Genomic DNA, 20,097 nt, shown 5'->3' with positions numbered 1-20,097 from the left:
AATGGTTCATAACGGTCATCTGAACCCTGAGATTAGATTACTTCCCTGAATTCATTCTTGGTTATCTCCTATTTTTTAATATATAGTTCATTTTGTGGAGAAGTTTTATCCCGTTTGGGATATTTGCACCATCAGCAGCTTTTCAATGCCAACACCCACTGCCAGCCTGCTGCACATCACCAATGGGCGATGATGACAGTGAAAAACAAATAACTGACATAATTACTGGAAATTTATCAGGAAATAATTTCTAACTGATCATCAGGACATTATAGGGCCAGTGTAGATTATACTTAAACACATGAATGTTAATGGCCAACCGTATGCAGCCTTAATTAATAGGAAACGTAAAATAAAATAACAAAGGTTACATAATATTAATAAATCCATAAATCTTTTATTTTCAGCAGATTTTCTGCCGATTTATTTCTAAACTTAAAAACCATGAGAAACAGGACATTTTAAAATGCAATGAAAAGTGTATGTCGTAATATTGGGCTTAAAGTTGGTACTGGAGATATAACGAAATGGCAGGTATTGTGTTGACCTTGTGGGGATTCAGCCCACTCTGGTGCCTTTGGGCCATTTAATTGTTTTCTAGTGAGAATGACAGCTATACCATATCAGCAACTTCACGTTCTGAATAAGCTTCCAGTGGCAAAACACTGCTGAAAGCATGTTAGATCTAGGATTTGCATCCGGCCAAATGTTTACGACAGTGCTGCCATGGCAACAGATGAACTGCCGTTCTAGGTTAGTTGGTTATTCTATTTACTAGGAGAAACAGAATCCGGATTGCCTGTCCTCTTTGCAAACATAACCTATCACTAACCCGTTGTCTATCCTTTAAAATTTACGTTACCGTATTTTATTACAGCTTTACTTTAAAAAAACTCAGCAAGGTTTAATATTGTATTTATGTCCAGTTACGTTCCAACATGACTAAATATTTATCCATTTGGAACTAAACTGAAGAGTTTGATTTAATACTTATCTATAAACACTAGCTGAGAAGCTACTGTGATTCATTAAACTTATCTATCCAGGAACGTATTGAGAAAATGAATGTTTACAGTTCTGTTGTATTTAATAACTAGATACAGGATCCGTGACAAATTTTAACAACTCAGGTCCAGGTATACAGGTGAGAGTTGGAATTGGTATTCAACGGTTGCATACCACAAATAATTCATCAAAACCTAGGCAAAGCGTGCAGCCAATGACCTCCATGCTGGAGGGAGGGTGTATCAGTTTTGTTTTTCTGTTGTATATTTCTGTAAACATCTACAGTTATAATAATTATTAAAGTGAATACATTCGATCTCACCATTTTAGTTCAAATGAAATGATGTTTAGAAACGTTTTCCTATTTAATATACACTTTTATGAATAGAAATTGATACTAACTTTTAAAAAATATATCAAAACACAAAAACTAAATACATGTCTGATGTAAAGTGCTAAACAGTAGTTCCATATTTATTCAAGACACTAAATTACATATTAGTCTGCCGCATCAGTTGTACCCAATTTATATCTTTTCAATCCACAGACGTGAGAATTTGAGGTGTAATATAGAGAGATACATTCGCGCGTTTGTAAGCTCAATCTAATATGAATATGCATTTGGGACATATTTATCATTAACCTGTGCGATCAGGTGGGCTGTGGGGCTCCAAACTGTGTCCATGTTCTCAATTCTTAAATGAACAGATTCAAGAGGGGAGGAACAGACAGAAACTCATTTTACAAATGCTACATACGTAAACCTGAAAATATTTGTGGCAAATCTACCAGAGTCGCCCATACTTACTCCTACAGCATTTAAAAACATTGACAATGCTCCACACAGGCTTTGGAGAGAAAAAAATGAAACAAGAAATTTTAAATTCTAATGCTACGTGTTGCTACAATTCAAGCTAAAAGCAATGTGCTTTGTTACAGGCTGCAGAGGTGCGCTGTTGAGTAAAAGAGCCCAACCCTGAGGATTGGCCCCTCTGCTCCATTCCCAACCCACGCAGGCGCACTCCACCGCATTCCTAAATGGGACATCTGGCCGTGACATCATTGATTGGCTGTCACCGAGAAACTTTTGTCACTGCGTCCAATCAGGTCACCGGGTGAGAAGAGGAAGAGGAAGGGGGGTTGGACCAGGAACAGAGACCCCTCTGCAGGCGCATTTCCAACACTACACCATCACCTAGAGCGGCTCATCCGGACCTTACAGCCAGCCCCAACCTCCCACAAAGTGACTCCAAATCCAACCCATCCAACCTGCAACAAGCTGTTCTTCCACAACTAGATCCGCCGCTTCAATCGCACTGACCATGCCTGGCCATAAGATTTATTGACCCGGACGATCTATGTAAGCTTGTGTTGCAATTTTTTGGGGGGTGAGGAGGAGCTCCTCCGCAAAAAAAAAGGTACCGAAGTGTTCACAGACTGAGCCCATTTTCTTTTTTTTAAGGGGGATTTGTACGGAGGTGTAACGATCCCCCCCCCCCCCCTTCCTCCTTTCTACATGGCGAACAAAGCGATCGATTGGGAGAGCAGTGGGGATCGCGACATGTACGGTCACTTTCAGGACTGGTGTCTGAGGACCTACGGGGATTCGGGCAAAACAAAGACGGTCACTCGGAAAAAATACGACCGGATTGTACAGCTCCTGAGCGGAGTCGAGCTCAGCTCGGTCGATAATGCCAAATTCAAATTTTGGGTGAAATCGAAGGGATTCCAGCTGGGGATGGGCGATCAGAAAAAGGGTGCTGCCGGAAAACCAGCGGTATACGTACCAGTAAAAACAACGGTTAGTCTCCAGAGTGGGAATTTTATTTATTTATATCTGATCAATAAATGTTTTCTCTGTCTTAAAGTCTGGGTAGTTACTGTGCTATGTAATATTTTAGGCGGCCCTCTGGCTGTCACGTACTGATTTGCATGGCTGCTTACTCGTGTTGAACACCTGGCCACTGTCTCAATGTAAAATAAGGTAAATAAACGGCCGTTCCAAATGTTGGATCCCTGCATCTGAACTTTGCCCAGCTCTGATCTTAAAATCATTTAGATATTCAGATCATTTCAGAGGAAAGCAGATACAGCTGTAAGAAATCCTCCAAATAAAGACGATATTTATAATAGCGCTATGTGTTCATTGAACTGTAAAATGGTATTGTAAGTTTGCATGAGTTTCCAAATTGCGTTCTAGCCAGTATGGAACAGCGTCTATTTATAGGAGGGATGAAGTTAGCGATTCGCCTATTTCCTATTTTGTTGGAAGGTTATTGGACTGTGGAACAACTGATGGGAATTTGTCCAGGGTACAAAACATGAAAGAGCACAGTGGCCATAGGTCGATGTTCCGGAATACCATTCTGCAGTGATGTGCTGTCGTGATGCCCCCTGGCACACAGCAACTGTTTCCTGCTCCCTCTACCCATCAGTCTCTGCTTTTCTCTCCCACTCCTAATTTATTTCTCTAACGGTTTAAAAAAAAATTCTGCTTACGTTTATCTTTCTTGTGTATTACCATCAACTGTCTCGGCCTCATCTTCGCCACGTCTTTATTTTTATGCAGTGCCATCTTAAGCGGTATGGTTTCTGTGCCCAGTCTTCACCTCACTGTCTGACACACTCCTGTCAGTTAGGTCTTCCGTTTTCTTATTTGGAAGAACACAGGATCCTTTCGTTTGCTTTATGTAAAACGAATGGCAGTTTCAGGGGAGGAACACGATCCATTGCACGGTTTAAAAGGCCATCCTACGGATAGAAAAGTGCCCAACCTAGGTTGTTAGTTTCCCTTCCTTTTTGTCGCTTCGTCTTGTTTTCATTATCCCCACCCCCATCCCATTTGTTCACCGCTTCTCATTGCCTGCAGTAGTCACTAATTAGCCTGCATTAGCACTCTCCTGGCCAGGTAAATTGCACTTGGATGAGCAGTGCAAAGCACCAGCTCTCCAGTTCATTATAATTAGCTAAATGAGCCAGTCCTTTGAGAGTAGAGCAGCGGAAACCACAAGTGGAAAACAGAAAGACGCCTGGGACTAAAACGAATTAATAGGGGAAATTGGGAACCATTCTCACTGGGATGTTTTTTGAATGGATATATTGTGTGTGTGTGTGTCTTTGTATGTGGAGAGATTATTGACACAGACTGTAGATTTATGTAGGGTAGATCATTTAGCGCTAATCTTTTGGTTGGTCCAAGAGTATTACGAAATAGGTAAAATACAGACAGAATGGAAGTCAGGATGTGGTACATTGGATGTACTTCGTCGCCAGGCAACAAGCTCTGCGTCCCAGCTCCTAATTCTGTGCGGGAGGCCAAGTGGATATTGACAGTAATATTCTGCACTTCATTTCCATAGAAAACTCTCACTTAAATAAGTGTTATTTCCGCTGCAAACATGTCCACTTTTTTAAAGCTAGATTTTATGCATAAGCAGTTAATTAAATATTGACAGTAGAATTGAATCATGTGTGCAGTATGCTGGTGTGTTTGCTCTGACAGATTTTATTGTGTCTTTGCTGTTAACTACTTAAACGCACCGATTTCACTTTGGTTGATCGAAGTCAGCTAAATTTATGGGAATCTTTGGGCAATTTATAAATTAGAATAATTCAGACGCTCAAACAGTTACAGTTCTGTTTCCAAGCTGGTACATAGTTTGGCTTTAATGCATTGAGTTCTATTTTTGAGGTAAAATCGAGTTGACGTGAGCTATCTGTAATTTGGTAGTTGGAGGGAAAAAAACGTTTGATGCGAAGGGCTAGTATTTTGTCTGAAGCAGAAGGGAAGTAGCAGCATCCAGCAGTACCGAAGTCACTGAATATGATTTGATGTGCAAACATCAACTCAAATCCGGGAGTTTAAAGAAGAGGACTCTAATCCAGTAAGTTAAATAAAAACGCTTTCCTACAAAGACATGGACAAAACCAGCGGTTTACTATGGCTGAATAAGTCAAACTCCCCTTTTATTATATAGGAATCTGAGATTTTACTGCTGTTTTGGGGACCTCTTTCCGTGATTTAATTGGTTTATAATAAGCCCATTGGTTTACAATGACTGAACGAGTCAAATTCCACTTTGATTTGGTGAGATTCAGAGTTTCATGTATTTTAGGAATCTCATTTTGTGATTCCATCCATTTATAATTTCGGCTCATTGGTTGACGGTCACCATATAAGACAAATTCAATTGGACGATTTTCACTGATGTTTCAGGATTCGACTTCGACATTTCCATCCATTTCGTATCAGAACTGGCAATCTTTGATCACGCCAAATCCCAACTCAACTAGTTATTTAACAATACCTGTACAATAACTTTGTCTCAACACAAATTAAATTATTTATAAATATTTAAATATTTTACATCTGTATCATAATTATGAAAATCACAAGGTGTTTATATAGAAATACATTTTTTACGTAACACTATCCCTTTTATCCATGCACTGATTCACACGTCGCCTCTCATTGCTTATGTAATGCGTGTCTGCCATTCAGTTTGATTCAATATAGAAAGATAAAATCGACTCTACACTAAACTAATTTATTTTACTGTATTTATCGTAACAATGTTTCTGTATATGTACACCATAAACTATCTCGATCTATATGCAAATGTGTTCAAAATACATTGACAGAATATTGAATGTAGACATAAATCATATTCGTACACTTTTTTAAAAATCTGACATGCCACAATAAATGGAACTATAGCTCGAAGGAGCCCTTTGCACAGCTCCACAGTGCATGTTGTGGGATTACAGCTCGCCGACCAGGATCCTACTTCTCATCTAGACACTGGCGTTACCATAGAGACACTCATTACCTGTCTGCCTGGCAGAGTGGATCCAGGCACTCAGCTCCAGTCGCCTTTTCAGGAATTAACTTTAATGGGAGCCCTATCCACCCCTGCTCACGGTCATGTTTTTTTAAAACACAGCGCTCTGTTTATGGCTATGCTCAGGACAAAAGGCCCAACGTAGTTAATTAAACGAATGTGAAGAAGATACAGGCACCTAAATCTAGCAGTGGGGCAGTTTGGCTTCTACTTCAAGGTTCGCCCCGATCGCCACCAACAAAAAACATTAATTCGCTTTTTAAAAAATCTGACAGTGAGTGACAGGACAAGCAGACAATAACAACAAGCCAATATTGGTCTATTGATACTGGACGTTGAAGTACTGGGGGTGGGGGGGGGGGGGGGGGGGCATGCGGTTCACTGACTTTAAAACTACCCCTCCCTGCCCCAAGCAAATAAAGAAACACAATTTTGCTGGGTATTGATACTCAAAACATTATTATAAATAAAAGGAAACTATGAAGCACACAGATGGGACTGCGTTTCAAAAACATTTTAAATTTATAATTGTGCATTGTTTTAAAACTCTCAAAAAAGCCAATTTCATTCCTCACGGCCTCCATCCAGCACAGCTGCTCTTTTCTATCAGGTTAATGAGAAATTAAATTTGTCAATTATGTAATATTAATAGTCTAGGCAGGACCTGGATCTTCGTAGACAAAAACAAACAGGAAACAAAATCACAGAAAGCTGAAAAAAAAACTCAGCCGGTCAGGCAACAACTAAGGAGAAACAAATCAGCCAGGCGACATTTCAGGTCTGAGACCCTCTCTCAGGACCTGTACTTCCCGCCTTGTTCTGATTTCTGGGTTTTCATAGACTGCTCTTCAAAGACGATTAAACACTTGAAGGGCAGAAATAATACTGTCTGGATGAAGTAACAAACTCCACGGTTGACATAACTAAAAGTGCGAGATTTAGAAGAGCATGGAGAAAGAGAAAACCCCATAGGCCCATTTAATCCTCGCCAAAATTACATCTAAATCTCTTAGTAACTCTTCCTGCTGCCATCCCCCGTCCCGCGTTCTGAAATACCTCCATTCCATTTTCAGCAAAGTTGAAAATGAACGTAGGATATGGACTTCCTTAATTAGGTATTACAAAACATAAAATCAGGTTTTAAACCTTGATGCCTCATTTAAAGAAAATGCATTACCCTGGAATTAATATTCTTTGGTCGCTGTTTTAGCAGGCACATTAACCCGTTCAAAGTATATGACTTAAACAGTGGAGAAAGGAATCTCATGAGTATTTGTCCGCTGATGCCAACAGAAATTTCCACCTTAGAGTCGTCCTTTTGTAAATTATAATGCAATAATTGTTGTTTAATTTCTGAGGTTGTTTCATTTGAATTATTATTTTTAACTTAAAATGTATCAATATTCTGGATCAGCACAGTAAGCAAGGAAGATAAGCTATGTAAATATAGAATTGTGGGTCAGATATCGGCTTTGCAGTGATTTGACCGAGTTTCTCACACGTGGTATCTAGGGATACAGTTGAACTCTCAATATGATGCAAAGTTTTTGGGTGCATATTAACAAAAAAGTGGCAGTACAACTCATGAAATAAGAGAAAATGCAAGAAATACTCAGCAGGTCAGGCAGCATCTATGGAGAGAGAAACAGAGTTAATGGCCGGAATTTTACAGTGGACGTAAATGTCAGTGCCGACTCCACTTCTGCCCAGCCTGGGGATCCGTATTTGAGGGATCCCCAGGCTTTAATTGGCCCGAGGCGGGACTTCCACCCACTTGAGGGAGAAGGTCCCGCCTCAGTGAGCTGCCGGCCAATCAGCGGGCCGGCAGCTCTTACTCTCAGCAGCGCCACCTGGAGCGGTGGGCACTGCTGTGACTGCAGCCCAGCCGACCGAGGAGGATTCCAAGGAGCCGGGACTGAAGGTAAGTTTGGGTTGCCTCACCAGGGGAATCGGTCGTGCCCTGGTGAGGTTAGGGTGGTCAAATGATGAAAGGTCACAGACCTGAAATATTAACTCAGCTTCTCTCTCCATAGATGCTGCCTGACCTGCTGAGTACTTCCAGCATTTTCTGTTTTTATTTCAGATTTCCAGCATCTGCAGTATTTTGCTTTTATTATAAAATAGGATATTGAGGCACTGGGGAAGGTGCAAAAAAAAAGATTTACTAGAATGATATCAGAACTGAGAGGTTATACTTATTAGAAAGGATTGAACAGGCTGGGGCTCTTTTCTCGCAAAGAGAAGGCCAAGGGGTAACCTGATGGGATCTTTAAGGTACTGAAAGAGTTTGATTGGGTAGAAGTGGAGAAGATATTTCAACTTGCAGGGACGATCAGAACTAGAGGCAAGAACTACAAGGCAGTCACTGATAAATCCAATTGGGAAATCAGGAAAAACCTCTTTCCCCAGAAAGTGGTGAGAATGTGGAACTCTCTACCACAAGAAATAGATGAATCAAATAGCATAGATGCATTTAAAGGTAAGCTAGATAAGTACATGAGGGCAGAGGGATAGGTTGATGGGGTTTGATGAAGAAAAGTAGGAGGAAGCTCATGTGGAGCATAAATACCAGTATGGATCTGTTGAGCTGAATGGCTTGTTTCTGTGTTGTAAATACTATGTAATAATATGTAATCTTTATTTCTAATGAGACTGGACAGTCAGCTCTTTATTAGCTTTAGGAATTTCAGTGGCATTCGGACCATGGTTAGTAAAACTCTGTACATATTTAAGTGTGCATGTGTAGAGCTTTGCTTTGCCTGGACATGGGACAATGTGAGTAGACCACCATAGCTTGGTGCTGTCTCCTTGATCTGTTCGCAAGTTACTTACCACAATATGCCAACAGCCTTAAGTTCACTCTTATTTGACAAGTAAATTATTTTTCATTATATTTTAGCTGCTATTAATCATTCAAGCCAAATGTCAGCCGCATCATTTATTTGGAATTTACCAAGTTGTTGACTCACACTTGCTGCCAGAATCAATGCTAACAATGTTATAGTTTCGGGCTAATATATTTTCACATTTAAAATGGCAGTTTGGAACAACATAGGCCCATTCAGTTTTTACTTAGGGCGTAATTGCTCAGCCATAAGTGGATCCTCTGAGAGAAGGTGAGGAGCACAGGAACTTCCCCAGAGAGAAAGGAAAATCACAGGTCAGGACAATCCATATTGCTCTGATGGACAGCTTGGACAATGGTTCAAAAGCTAAAAAGGAGAGATCTAGTAACAGGGTCTCTTGCATGTTCGTTTTTAGGGAGTAGTGTGTGAAACAAGAGGAATTTTAAGGCAAGAAAATAATGTAGGAACTGGGGCATGGATTTGAACAATATTCTCATAAATGTTCTCTCAATTAGTAAAAGTATTGATTTTTAAGGGAACTCTCAAACATTATTTAGCACTGTCATATCTTCTGTGATAATTTCTCTCTTTATAAAAAAAAACAAATAAACAAATTGTAGGGTTTTGATCGCAGGGACCAGCCACAATTGTCAGATTGTCAAATTGGCACAAGCATATGCAGCATATCCTGAGGTAAGGACCTTCTAAAATTGCCTATTTAACTTTGGCTCGTTATCAAGTATTTAAAAAATAGATTTGAGTTATTTGCAATACCTGACAGTTCCAAAACTTCCTGGCTGGATGAAATAACTGGCATCTGGCAATGTGTATAAAATATCACAGTGGAGGATCTATGAATTTGTACACTATTAAAGCTAGCCAAATTCTCAATACAGTGCAGGTGAGATTGTTGCTGCTGACAGTGTGGGTTACATGAGGGACCAGGAAAGGGAGAGAATGGCCCAGATTTCATTACCAAAATTGTGGCAAATTTAATGCACATGCCTTCATCAATGCATAAATCATTCAGCTAGCTGCGACAAGGAAACAATAACCCATGATTGGCGAATCACCACATGTTGCTGGAGGAGTTGCCTCGCTTAGTGGTTAGTCTCACAAGAATGGCAGCTCACCCTCAACCTTACCAAAAATTTCTGCATTTGCACATTAATTGGCAATTAAAGTTGGTGCAGAAAGTTAGGACTAGTACATGCTGCGAGATGCCCTGGTCCGGTAAAATTTTGGCCATTGTTTCAAAGAACAAAGAAAATTTCAGCACAGGAACAGGCCCTTCGGCCCTCCAAGCCTACGCCGATCCAAATCCTCTATCTAAACCTGTCGCCTATTTTCTAAGGGTCTGTATCTCTTTACTTCCTGCCCATTCATGTATCTGTCTAGATACATCTTAAAAGACGCTATCGTGCCCGCGTCTACCACCTACGCTGGTAATGCGTTCCATGCACCCACCACCCTCTGCGTAAAGAACTTTCCACGCATATCCCCCCTAAACTTTTCCCCTTTCACTTTGAACTCGTGTCCCCTTGTAATTGAATCCCCCACTCTGGGAAAAAGCTTCTTGCTATCCACCCTGTCTATACCTCTCATGATTTTGTACACCTCAATCAGGTCCCCCCTCAACCTCCGTCTTTCTAATGAAAATAATCCTAATCTACTCAACCTCTCTTCATAGCTAGCGCCCTCCATACCAGGAGGATTTGGGGAAGGGGGCGGTGATATGTATGAATTAGTCATTCCATTCTGAATGACTAGGAAACAGCAATAATGTACTTGAATGGAAAAAGCTTCTAACTTTTTAAAATCATATGCACCTAACTGTTTAAACCTAAACTTATCAAGCTGAGAAATGTATGCATGCATCACAAAATAACATTTATATAATGTTACTTTCAGAGTTACAAATGTTAAATTGCAATAATAGTGCAATATAATAGGCTGCATGTCACTGAGATACTAATTTTAAATATTTTGTAGCTTTGTTTTCCTATTTTATAAACTTACATAGCCAGATAAAACAAATAATATAATCTTAAATTATTACATCAGAACATCTGAACTGGCATTATTTTAGTATGACAGCCATTCCACTGACAGATGTAACAAGACAACAGATCTAACAGTATTTAAGCAGCATTTCATAGCTGTATTCTATTAAGTTTGTCAGCTGAATAAACCTAATCACTGTTAAAACACAATGAATATAAACCAACTAAGGAATATAATGTCAAAGATGAGAAACATCAAATTAAATCATAATAAATGGCCCATTTTTTAAAAAAAACAAAAATCTTTATTCAAAATTAAAACAAATGCTTTCAACCAAAAATATCTTTAAGCAACAATTAGTTATATATTACCATTATGGTCAATTGATGGCTATCTTCAATTGAACAAAGTTCAAAATCCATGCAGTGTATTATTTTCAGGTCAGTGGCACTAGTTCTTTCTTCCACTATAATACCAATACTGCCCATCCCTTTTGCTCAGAAGCACTTCCCTTCAAGTTTATTTCTAGGTAGCAACTGAGAATTTTCCTTTCCAAGGTTGTAACTTGGTTCCAGACCCTCAGGGAAGTGATTGATTAGATGCTTTGCACAAGCAAAAGCTCCCAATTAGGTCCATCAGAAAAACAACAACGTCCTTTTTTTTCACAACAGTATCTCGCAACGGAAGCAATAACATCAGCTTCCCTCCACATCGCTTGCACTGGCAGCCTCTTCCCTCTTTATTGATAACAGAGGCTTCTATTCAGGCCACTATTCTCCAGGTCCTTTAAATAGGAGCAGCTTTCCTCCAAATACCAGCCTACTTCAGCCAAATGTGGCAAATCTATGATTTGTTCATTTCATTTAGATTAAAGAAGTTTGCTGTCTTCTGATCTACTTGGATTGGTTAATTGATTTAAATTGATAATGGCCACATCGTGTACGCCACAGATTTTCTAGTAATCTGAGCATGCTAATTGTGGTCTGGATACTTGCTAATGTGATTTGGACCTTAGCAGGAAATTACTTTTGTGTGTCTGCTATTTGTGTTGTATGAATTTTGTTGAGAAAAGGAAAGACTTGCATTGCATTTTTGCAGCACCTTTCACAACCACAGGTCGCAGCGCTTTACAGCCAATGAAGTACAGTCACTGCTGTAATGTAGCTGCTAATTTGTGCACAACAAGCTCCCACAACAACAATATGATAATGACCAGATTATCTGTGATGATATTGATTGAGGGATAACTATTGGCCAGGATACCAAGGATAACTCCCCTTCTTTTCTTTGAAACAGTGCCATGGGTCTTTTATGTCTACCTGAGAGGCCAGACAGAGCCCTCAGTCTAAAGTCTCATCCAAGCGATGACACCTCCAACAGTGCAACACTCACTCAGTACTGCACTGGAGTGTCAGCCTTTATTTTTGTGCTCAAGTCCTGTAGTGGGTCTTAGAACCCACAACCTCCTGATTCCAAGGCAAGAGTGCTACGAACTGAGCCACAGCTGACACTAAGTTAATTGACAGGCTTGATTGCCTGTTGAACAGGGAAATCCTATGGCACAAGCTGCAACCCAGGAGCAGGCCATCATCATCATCACTGGCAATCCCTCGTGTCAAGGATGATTCTTCCCTGCAGTTGGCTGGGTGGAAGCAAAATGTCAGTGTTGGCTGTGGGCTTGCAGATGGCTGAGAACCGTATCTTAACCTTGCAGGCTCTCCCTTGGTGAGGACAATCGTTGTTGGCTGGTAGAGGTGGTGGCGGATTGATGGCGCAAGCAGCTGCCCTCTCTTACCATCTCTCTCGCCATTCTCTCTCTGTGGCTGCTCTTGTTGATTGGTAGGTCTTGACACCATTTTTGATGAACGATCACCATTTTGAGCGTGATTGGGTATCTGCTACCCATGTGTTGATATTAATAGAGCAGACCCTCTTGGGCTTTGAGATTGTCTTTGAAACATTTTCTTTGGTTCCCGCGTATGAGTGGGCTCCCTGGTGTAGCTTTGAGCAGAGCACCTATTTGGGCTGTGTTAAATCAAGCATACTGACAACATGACCTGTCCATCTCAGCTGATGTGAGATTATCATGGCCTCTATACTTGGCATGTCTGTGTCTTGGAGAACTCATGTTTGTCGTTTTGTCCTTCCATTTATTCGCAAGATCTTTCTAAGACAGTGTTGTTCTTGGGCATTGATATGGCATAAGTTGTCCAAGCTTCAACATCATTGACAAGCGTGGAGAGAACCAATGCCAGATAGACCTTGAGTTTAGTGTTGGACCTGATATCACGATTCTCGAAAACTCGAGTACAGCATTTACCATAGGCTGAGCTAGTACGTTGGTTTCGGTGCTGTACCTCTTTATCAATGTCAGCTTTTTGAGATAGATAGCTTCCTGGATATGGGAAGTGAAAGGCATTTTCCAACACTTCACCATGAATCTCAATTGAAGGCATTGGATTTAGTACATTTGGTGTGGGTTGGTAGAGAACTTTGGTCTTCCTGGTGTTCAGGGAAAGTTCCATGCTTTTGTAGGCTTTGGTGAATACATAACTATTTGTTGTAGTTCTTCTTCAGAGTGAGCACTAACTTGTGCATCATCAGCATACTGTAGTTCTGTTACAGAAGTGGTTGTTGTTTTGGTTTTGGCATTCACCTGGTTGAGGTTGAAGAATTTACCATCAGTGCGATAAGTTATTACCACATCTGTAGAGAGCCTGTCAGTAGTAAGTTGCAGCATTGCTGCAAAAAAGATTGCGAATAGTGTTGGTGCAATAACACACCCCTGTTTTACACCTGTTTTGACAAGAAAGGGGTCTGTGGTAGAGCCATTGCATGGTACTGTTATTTGCATATTGTCATGTAGGAGACGGATGATGTTTGTGAACTTAGCTGGGAATTGTAATTGCTGTAGCACCTTCCAAAGGGCAGTTCGATTCACTAAGTCGAAGGCTTTTTGAGATTGAGGAAAGCCATGTACAAAGGGATGTTTTTTTCTCTGTACGTTTTCTGATGTTGGCGCGCTGTGAAGATCATTTGTTCCTCTGGTGGGTCAAAAAACTATACTGGGACTCTGGAACCACCATCTCTGCAATTGGCAAGTAACCTAGGAAGGACTGTGCCAACAGTTGAGAGCAAAGCTATGCCCCTGTAACTGTCACAGTTCGACTTCTCTCCTTTCTTGAAGATTATGATCATCATGGGTCTCCAAAGTCACTTGAAATTTCTTCAGGAGCAGGTAGGTTTAGTGGTTGTCAGGGTTCAGATCATGGGGGCAGGGTACAGCATGTTTGGGAAGGTTGGATGTGATTACAGGGGTTGGGGGGAGATTGGAAGGGGTTCAGAAATCAGGGGAGAAATGGTGAACACAGGGGAAGAGCGGGACATCATGGGGTTCAGTGAGAGTCATAGAGAGATACAGCACTAAAACAGGCCCTTCGGCCACCGAATCTGAGCAACAACCACCCATTTGTACTAATCCTACATTAATCCCACATCTCCACCATTCTCCTACCACCTACCTACACTAGGGGTAATTTACAATGGCCAATTTACCTATCAACCTGCAAGTCTGTGGCTGTGGGAAGAAACCAGAGCACCTGGCGGAAACCTACACAGTCACAGGGAGAACTTGCAAACCCAGAACTGAACCCAGGTTGCTGGAGCTGTGAAGCTGTGGTGCTAACCACTGCGCCACTGTGCCACCCGTATGAGAGACTGTCGAATTGAAGGAGTGTTTACTGGCTAGCATGCGGGGCCTGAACGATATGCTCCTGCCCCTCCTGGCCCACGAACAATGCTGGAAAGACACTAAGCTGATAGATCCAGCCTTTCTCACCTCCTTTTACCAGCTGGGTTTCCCAAGGCCAGAAAACTCAGCCAACATGGGTTAAAAATAGAAACACTGTTAAAATGAAAGTACACAGCCTCCTTAAAAGGTTTTAATGTTCCATCCTCCTCCTGAGAAGGGATTGTTCACCTGCCCCTCAACCTGGCCCTTCCTATCTTTAACCTTCTCCAGCTCTACAGCCCCCAAGATGTAGCCTCTTGTACATCCCTAATTTCCATTGCTGCACCATTAGTGGCCATGCCTTCAGATGCCTAGGTCCTAAGCTTTGGAATTCCTTCCCTAAACCTCTCTGCATCTATACTTCTTTCTCATCCTATGAGTCGCTCGAAAAACCTACCTCTTTAACCAAGTTGGCCTAATATCTCTTTATGTGGCACGGTGTCAATTTTTGTCATATAACACTCCTATCTAGCACCTCGGGATGATTTACTATGTTAAAGGTGCTATATAAATGCAAGTTGTTATTGGAACCCTTGGAAGAAAAACAATCTGCAAAAAAGTCATGTGCAATTGCTTTGTTTTGCAGTTTTTTCAAACCTATTGAATAACTTATCAAAAACAAAGTTTTAGAAAGTAAGTTTGGTTAAAGAGAGAAAGTACTTTCATCACACTAAGTTATGTGGCAAGGCTATATTTTCTATATGCAATTATTATCTAAGCATACACACTATACCCTTATTTGACACATACTGAGCCTGTAATTTCACAGAAAACGGCAAGATAGCTACACACTGTGCAGGAAAAATGGCTACATATTATGATATAAATGCACAGACTATGTAAATTATGGAATGTGATCTTAGTTTGATCTGTCAGCCAATAGTACCCAATTCAGCTTTATGCATGGTACTGACAGGTAATTCTTCAAATCACAACAAGTACAAGGCTGTACACTTACTTCAAAGCTGCTTTGCCATTTGCAGCATTGTATTTAACGCCCTGTCTTGTAACTGCAATAATCAATTTGTAATATGCACATATTTCAGGCAAAGTGGACTACAGTGGCTCACATCTCTGGGTTGGATAAGTATGGTTCAGGATTAAAAGATGTGAGCCTAACAATGTTCCTCTTCCAGATTAGGGGCTGTTTTGGTCTGCTTCAGATGTACTGCCTTGGTTGGAGGAATGATCTCCAAGCTGCATGCCCTTTGTGAAAAGAGCTGCTTCCTGGCTCGATCAATCCAAGTCACATTGCTAATCTTGTTATACATCTCTCCAAGAACATAAAACTTTCATGTGTGACTTAATATGGTGTTTATTAAAGTTGTAGGAATGCAGGGTAAGTGTTACAAGTTGTCCAAGGAATAATTCTGCAAATATGAGACTGTTGTACTTCTAAAGTCATTAAATGTAAGAATAGATTGGCAAATGCTTGGCAGTTTTGTGAACAGCTATTTACTGGAAGTTCTTGCCAGTTCCAAAAGCAATCCAGAATTCATCAATTTCAGTTTGTTGACATTGACATAAAAAACTCAAAATATGTATCTACCAAATGAATCAATTGTTTTTGCACCTTCTTGCAGCATTACCTATGTGTAGTAAGAGCCATGTGTATGCCTCATGGGAGCAAAATGGGAGATTCTCCATACCCTCTCTCTCCGCTAAATACAAGATATTCTGACTAACCGTGGCACACATCTCTCTGTTCTGTGCTGCACAGTGTAATTCCTTGGATAGATAGTTGAATAGTTCTGATTTATTTTTGTCAATGCAAAGAAACTATTTCCAGTTTCAAGCTTCTTTGCTGTGGTGATTAAACGTTCTTCTGTGTTTCTGCCATATTTGAACCTGGAGGACTTTCTTCACCACAGACGTATATCTCATTCACTATCTGTTTGTTTCATATATGTATATGAACTGAATTTCAGGGTGTTTGCATGGAGTGGAAACCTCCACCCAACAAAGGGTTTTAGCCCCTTCCTTTTCATATCTGAAAGTGCACTTTCAAAGGATTGTTGATTATTCTGACCTTTACTCTTTGTATTAATGGTTTATAGTGTAACTTTAGTTTGTTGTTATGTAAGCAAATGTTGCATCCATTTGAGTAAATCCACCTTCTGTAAACATCAATGAGATGAATAGCCAATTAGTTGAGGGAGGAATGTTGGCCAGGATACGAGGAGAATGCCTTGATTTTCTTTACATGGTGTGTTATGGACAGGTGGGAAATGATGGGGATGATTTCCACTTTTCACCTCTCAACTGACTGATGACAGTGTTTTATGGCCCATTGTCGATTGTTGTAAAAAACCATCTGGTTCACAAATGTCCTTTAGGGAAGGAAATCTGCTGTCCTTACCTGGTCTGGCCTACATGTGACTCTAGACCCACAGCAATGTGGTTGACTCTTAAATGCCCCCTGAAATGACCTAGCAAGCCACTCTGTTGTATCTAACCACTACGAAGTCAATAGGGAATGAAACTGGATGGACCAGCCGGCATCGATCTAGGCACCGGAAACGACCACAGCAAACCCAGCTCTGTCGACCCTGCAAAGTCCTCCTTACTAACATCTGGGGCTTTTGCCAAAGTTGGGAGAGTTGTCCCACAGACAAGTCAAGCAACAGCCTGACATAATCATACCCACGGAATCATACCTTACAATGTCCCAGACACTGCCATCATCATTCCCGGGTATGTCCTATCCCACCAGCAGGATAGACCCAGCAGATGTGGCGGCACAGTGGTATACAGTCGGGAGGGAATTGCCCTGGGAGTCCTCAACGTTGACTCCAGACCCCATGAAGTCTCGTGGCATCAGGTCAAACATGGGCAAGGAAACCTCTGCTGATTACTGCCCACTGACCCCCACACCCCCCCCTCAGCTGATGAATCTGTACTCCTCCATGTTGAACAGCACTTGGAGGAAGCACTGAGGATGGCAAGGGCGTAGAATGTACTCTGGGTGGGGGACATCAATGTCCATCACCAAGTGTGGCTCAGAAGCACCACTACTGACCGAGCTGGCTGAGTCCTAAAGGACATAGCTGCTAGACAGGATCTGCAGGAGGTAGTGAGGGAACCAACAAGAGGAAAAAATATACTTGACCTCGTCCTCACCAATCTGCCTGCCACAGATGCATCTGTCCATGATAGTATTGGTAGGAGTCACCACCGGACAGTCCTTGTGGAGACGAAGTCCCTTCTTCACATCGAGGATACTGTCCATCGTGTTGTGTGGCACTACCACCGTACTAAATGGGATAGATCTGAACAGATCGCTGTGGGCGATCAGCACCAGAATTGTACTCAACCACAATCTGTAACCTCATGGCCCAGAATACACCCCACTCTACCATTACCATCAAGCCGGGGGTCCAACCCTGGTTCAATGAATAGTGCAGGAGGGCATGCCAGGAGCAGCACCAGGCATACCTCAAAATGAGGTGTCAACCTGCTGAAGCTACAACCCAGGACTACTTGCGTGCCAAACAGCGTAAGCAGCATGCGATAGACAGAGCTAAGCGATCTCATAACTAACGGATCAGAACTAAGCTCTGCAGTCCTGCCACATCCAGTCGTGAATAGTGGTGGACAATTAAACAACTAACTGGAGGAGGGGACTCCACAAATATCCACATCCTCAATGATGGGGGAGCCCAGCAAAAGATAAGGCTGAAGCATTTGCAACAATCTTCAGCCAGGACTGCCAAGTGCATGAACCATCTCGGCCTCCTCCTGAAGTCCCCAGCATCACAGATGCCAGTCTTCAACCAATTCGATTCATTCCGCGTGATATCGAGAAACGACTGATGGCACTGGATACTGCAATGCCTATGGGCCTGACAAAATTCCGGCAATAGTACTGAAGACCTGTGCTCCAGAACTTGCTGCGCCCCTAGCCAAGCTGTTCCAGTACAGCTACAACACTGGCAGCCACCTGGCAATGTGGAAAATGTTTCAGGTATGTCCTGTACACAAAAATCAGGACAAGTCCAACCCGGCCAATTACTGCCCCATTGGTCTACTCTCAATCATCAGTAGAGTGATGGAAGGTGTTCTAATGTTCCACATCTGCCTGACAGTTCACTTGCAGAGGCAAGGACATTTTTACAGCAGAAATTGCATATTTTAGATATCCCCTACAAACCTCTCAGTAAAAGTTGGGAGATGTGAGTAAACTATCCTAGGCAAGCATTGAATTAAGTTTGGGAGGCTGGCCTGGGAGAGGAAAACATTTTAATAGAATCATTGACTACTAGCTGTATAATCATACTGAATAATCAAATCAGCTACTGCATTATATAAAGACCAGTTCCATGATGAATACTTTTATTTCTATATACAGCAAGAGATGAGAAAACTGGGAATTAACCAGAAAGCATTCACCAGAATTGGATCACATTTCATTTCCACCATGTGGAGAATAAATGTTTCAAGAACCCCAATCAACTCAGCGTGAGCTTGTCAAACAGGTACTCTCCCATGTCGTTCTCTGGGGCTCCCAGTCTTTTCAGGTTGGTGATGTGATCTCCAAGCTTCTTGATCTTCTTCACAGTGCTTGCTTAGCAATAATCTGCTCAGTGACACTCAATTTGGGTTCCACTAGGGCACACGGCTCCTGACCTCCTTATAGCCTTGGTTCAAACATGCTCAAAAGAGCTGAAATCAAGAGGTGAGGTGAGAGTCACTGCCCTTGACATCAAGGCAGCATTTGACTGAGTATGGCATCAAGGAGCCCTAGCAAAACTGGAGTCAATGGGAATCGGGGGGAAAACTCTCTATTGGTTGGAGTCGTACCGAATGCAAAGGAAGGTGGTTCTGGTTGTTGGAGGTCAATCATCTGAGCTCCAGGACATCACTGCAGGAGTTCCTCAGGGTAGTGTCCTAGGCCCAACCATCTTCAGCTGCTTCATCAGTGACCTTTCTTCAATCATAAGGTGTGAATGGGGATGTTCGCTGATGATTGCACAATGTTCAGCACCATTCGTGACTCCTCAAATACTGAAGTGGTCCTTACAGAAATGCAGCAAGACCTGGACAATATCCAGGCTTGGGCTGATAAGCGGCAAGTAACATTCGTGCTATGCAAGTGCCAGGCAATGAGCATCTCCAACAAGAGAGAACCTAACCATATCTTCTTGACATTCAATGGCATTACGTTCACTGAATCCCCCACTATCAACATCCTGGGGGTTACCATTGACCAGAAACTGAATTGGAGTAGCCATATAAATACCGTGGCTACAAGAGCAGGTCAGAGGCTAGGAATCTTGCGATGAGTAACTCACCTCCTGACTTCCCAAAGCCTGTCCACCATCTACAAGGCACAAGTCAGGAGTGTGATGGAATACTCTGCACTTGCCTGGATGGGTGTGGCTCTGACAACACTCAAGAAGCTCGACACCATCCAGGACAGCCTGCTTGATTGACACCCCATCTACAAACATTCACTCCCTCCACCACCGACGCACAGTGGCAGCAGTGTGTACCATCTATAAGATGCACTGCAGCAACGTATCAAAGCGCCTTCGACAGCACCTTCCAAACCCACGACCTCTATCACCCAGAAGGACAAGGGCAGCAATTGCATGGGAACACCACCACCTTC

The 20,097-nt window shown here is 41.9% G+C and overlaps 1 protein-coding gene across 2 annotated transcripts in view; it reads left to right on the top strand.

Annotated features, from left to right (window-relative positions):
• The first annotated feature begins 2,198 nt into the window (after positions 1–2,198).
• nol4lb (nucleolar protein 4-like b) overlaps positions 2,199–20,097 on the top strand; it is a 372,518-nt gene continuing 354,619 nt past the window's right edge. For both annotated transcript variants that reach the window (XM_068048369.1, XM_068048368.1), the window contains exon 1: positions 2,199–2,806. In XM_068048369.1, the coding sequence (XP_067904470.1) occupies positions 2,522–2,806 (285 nt within the window). In that variant the 5' untranslated portion in view covers positions 2,199–2,521. The remainder of the gene's footprint in view (positions 2,807–20,097) is intronic.

This window comes from Heterodontus francisci, chromosome 16 (genome assembly GCF_036365525.1).
Source record: "Heterodontus francisci isolate sHetFra1 chromosome 16, sHetFra1.hap1, whole genome shotgun sequence".
Taxonomy (NCBI): domain Eukaryota; kingdom Metazoa; phylum Chordata; class Chondrichthyes; order Heterodontiformes; family Heterodontidae; genus Heterodontus; species Heterodontus francisci.
Note: the sequence above shows the minus strand (reverse complement) of the source record. Positions and strands in the feature narration are given on the sequence as shown.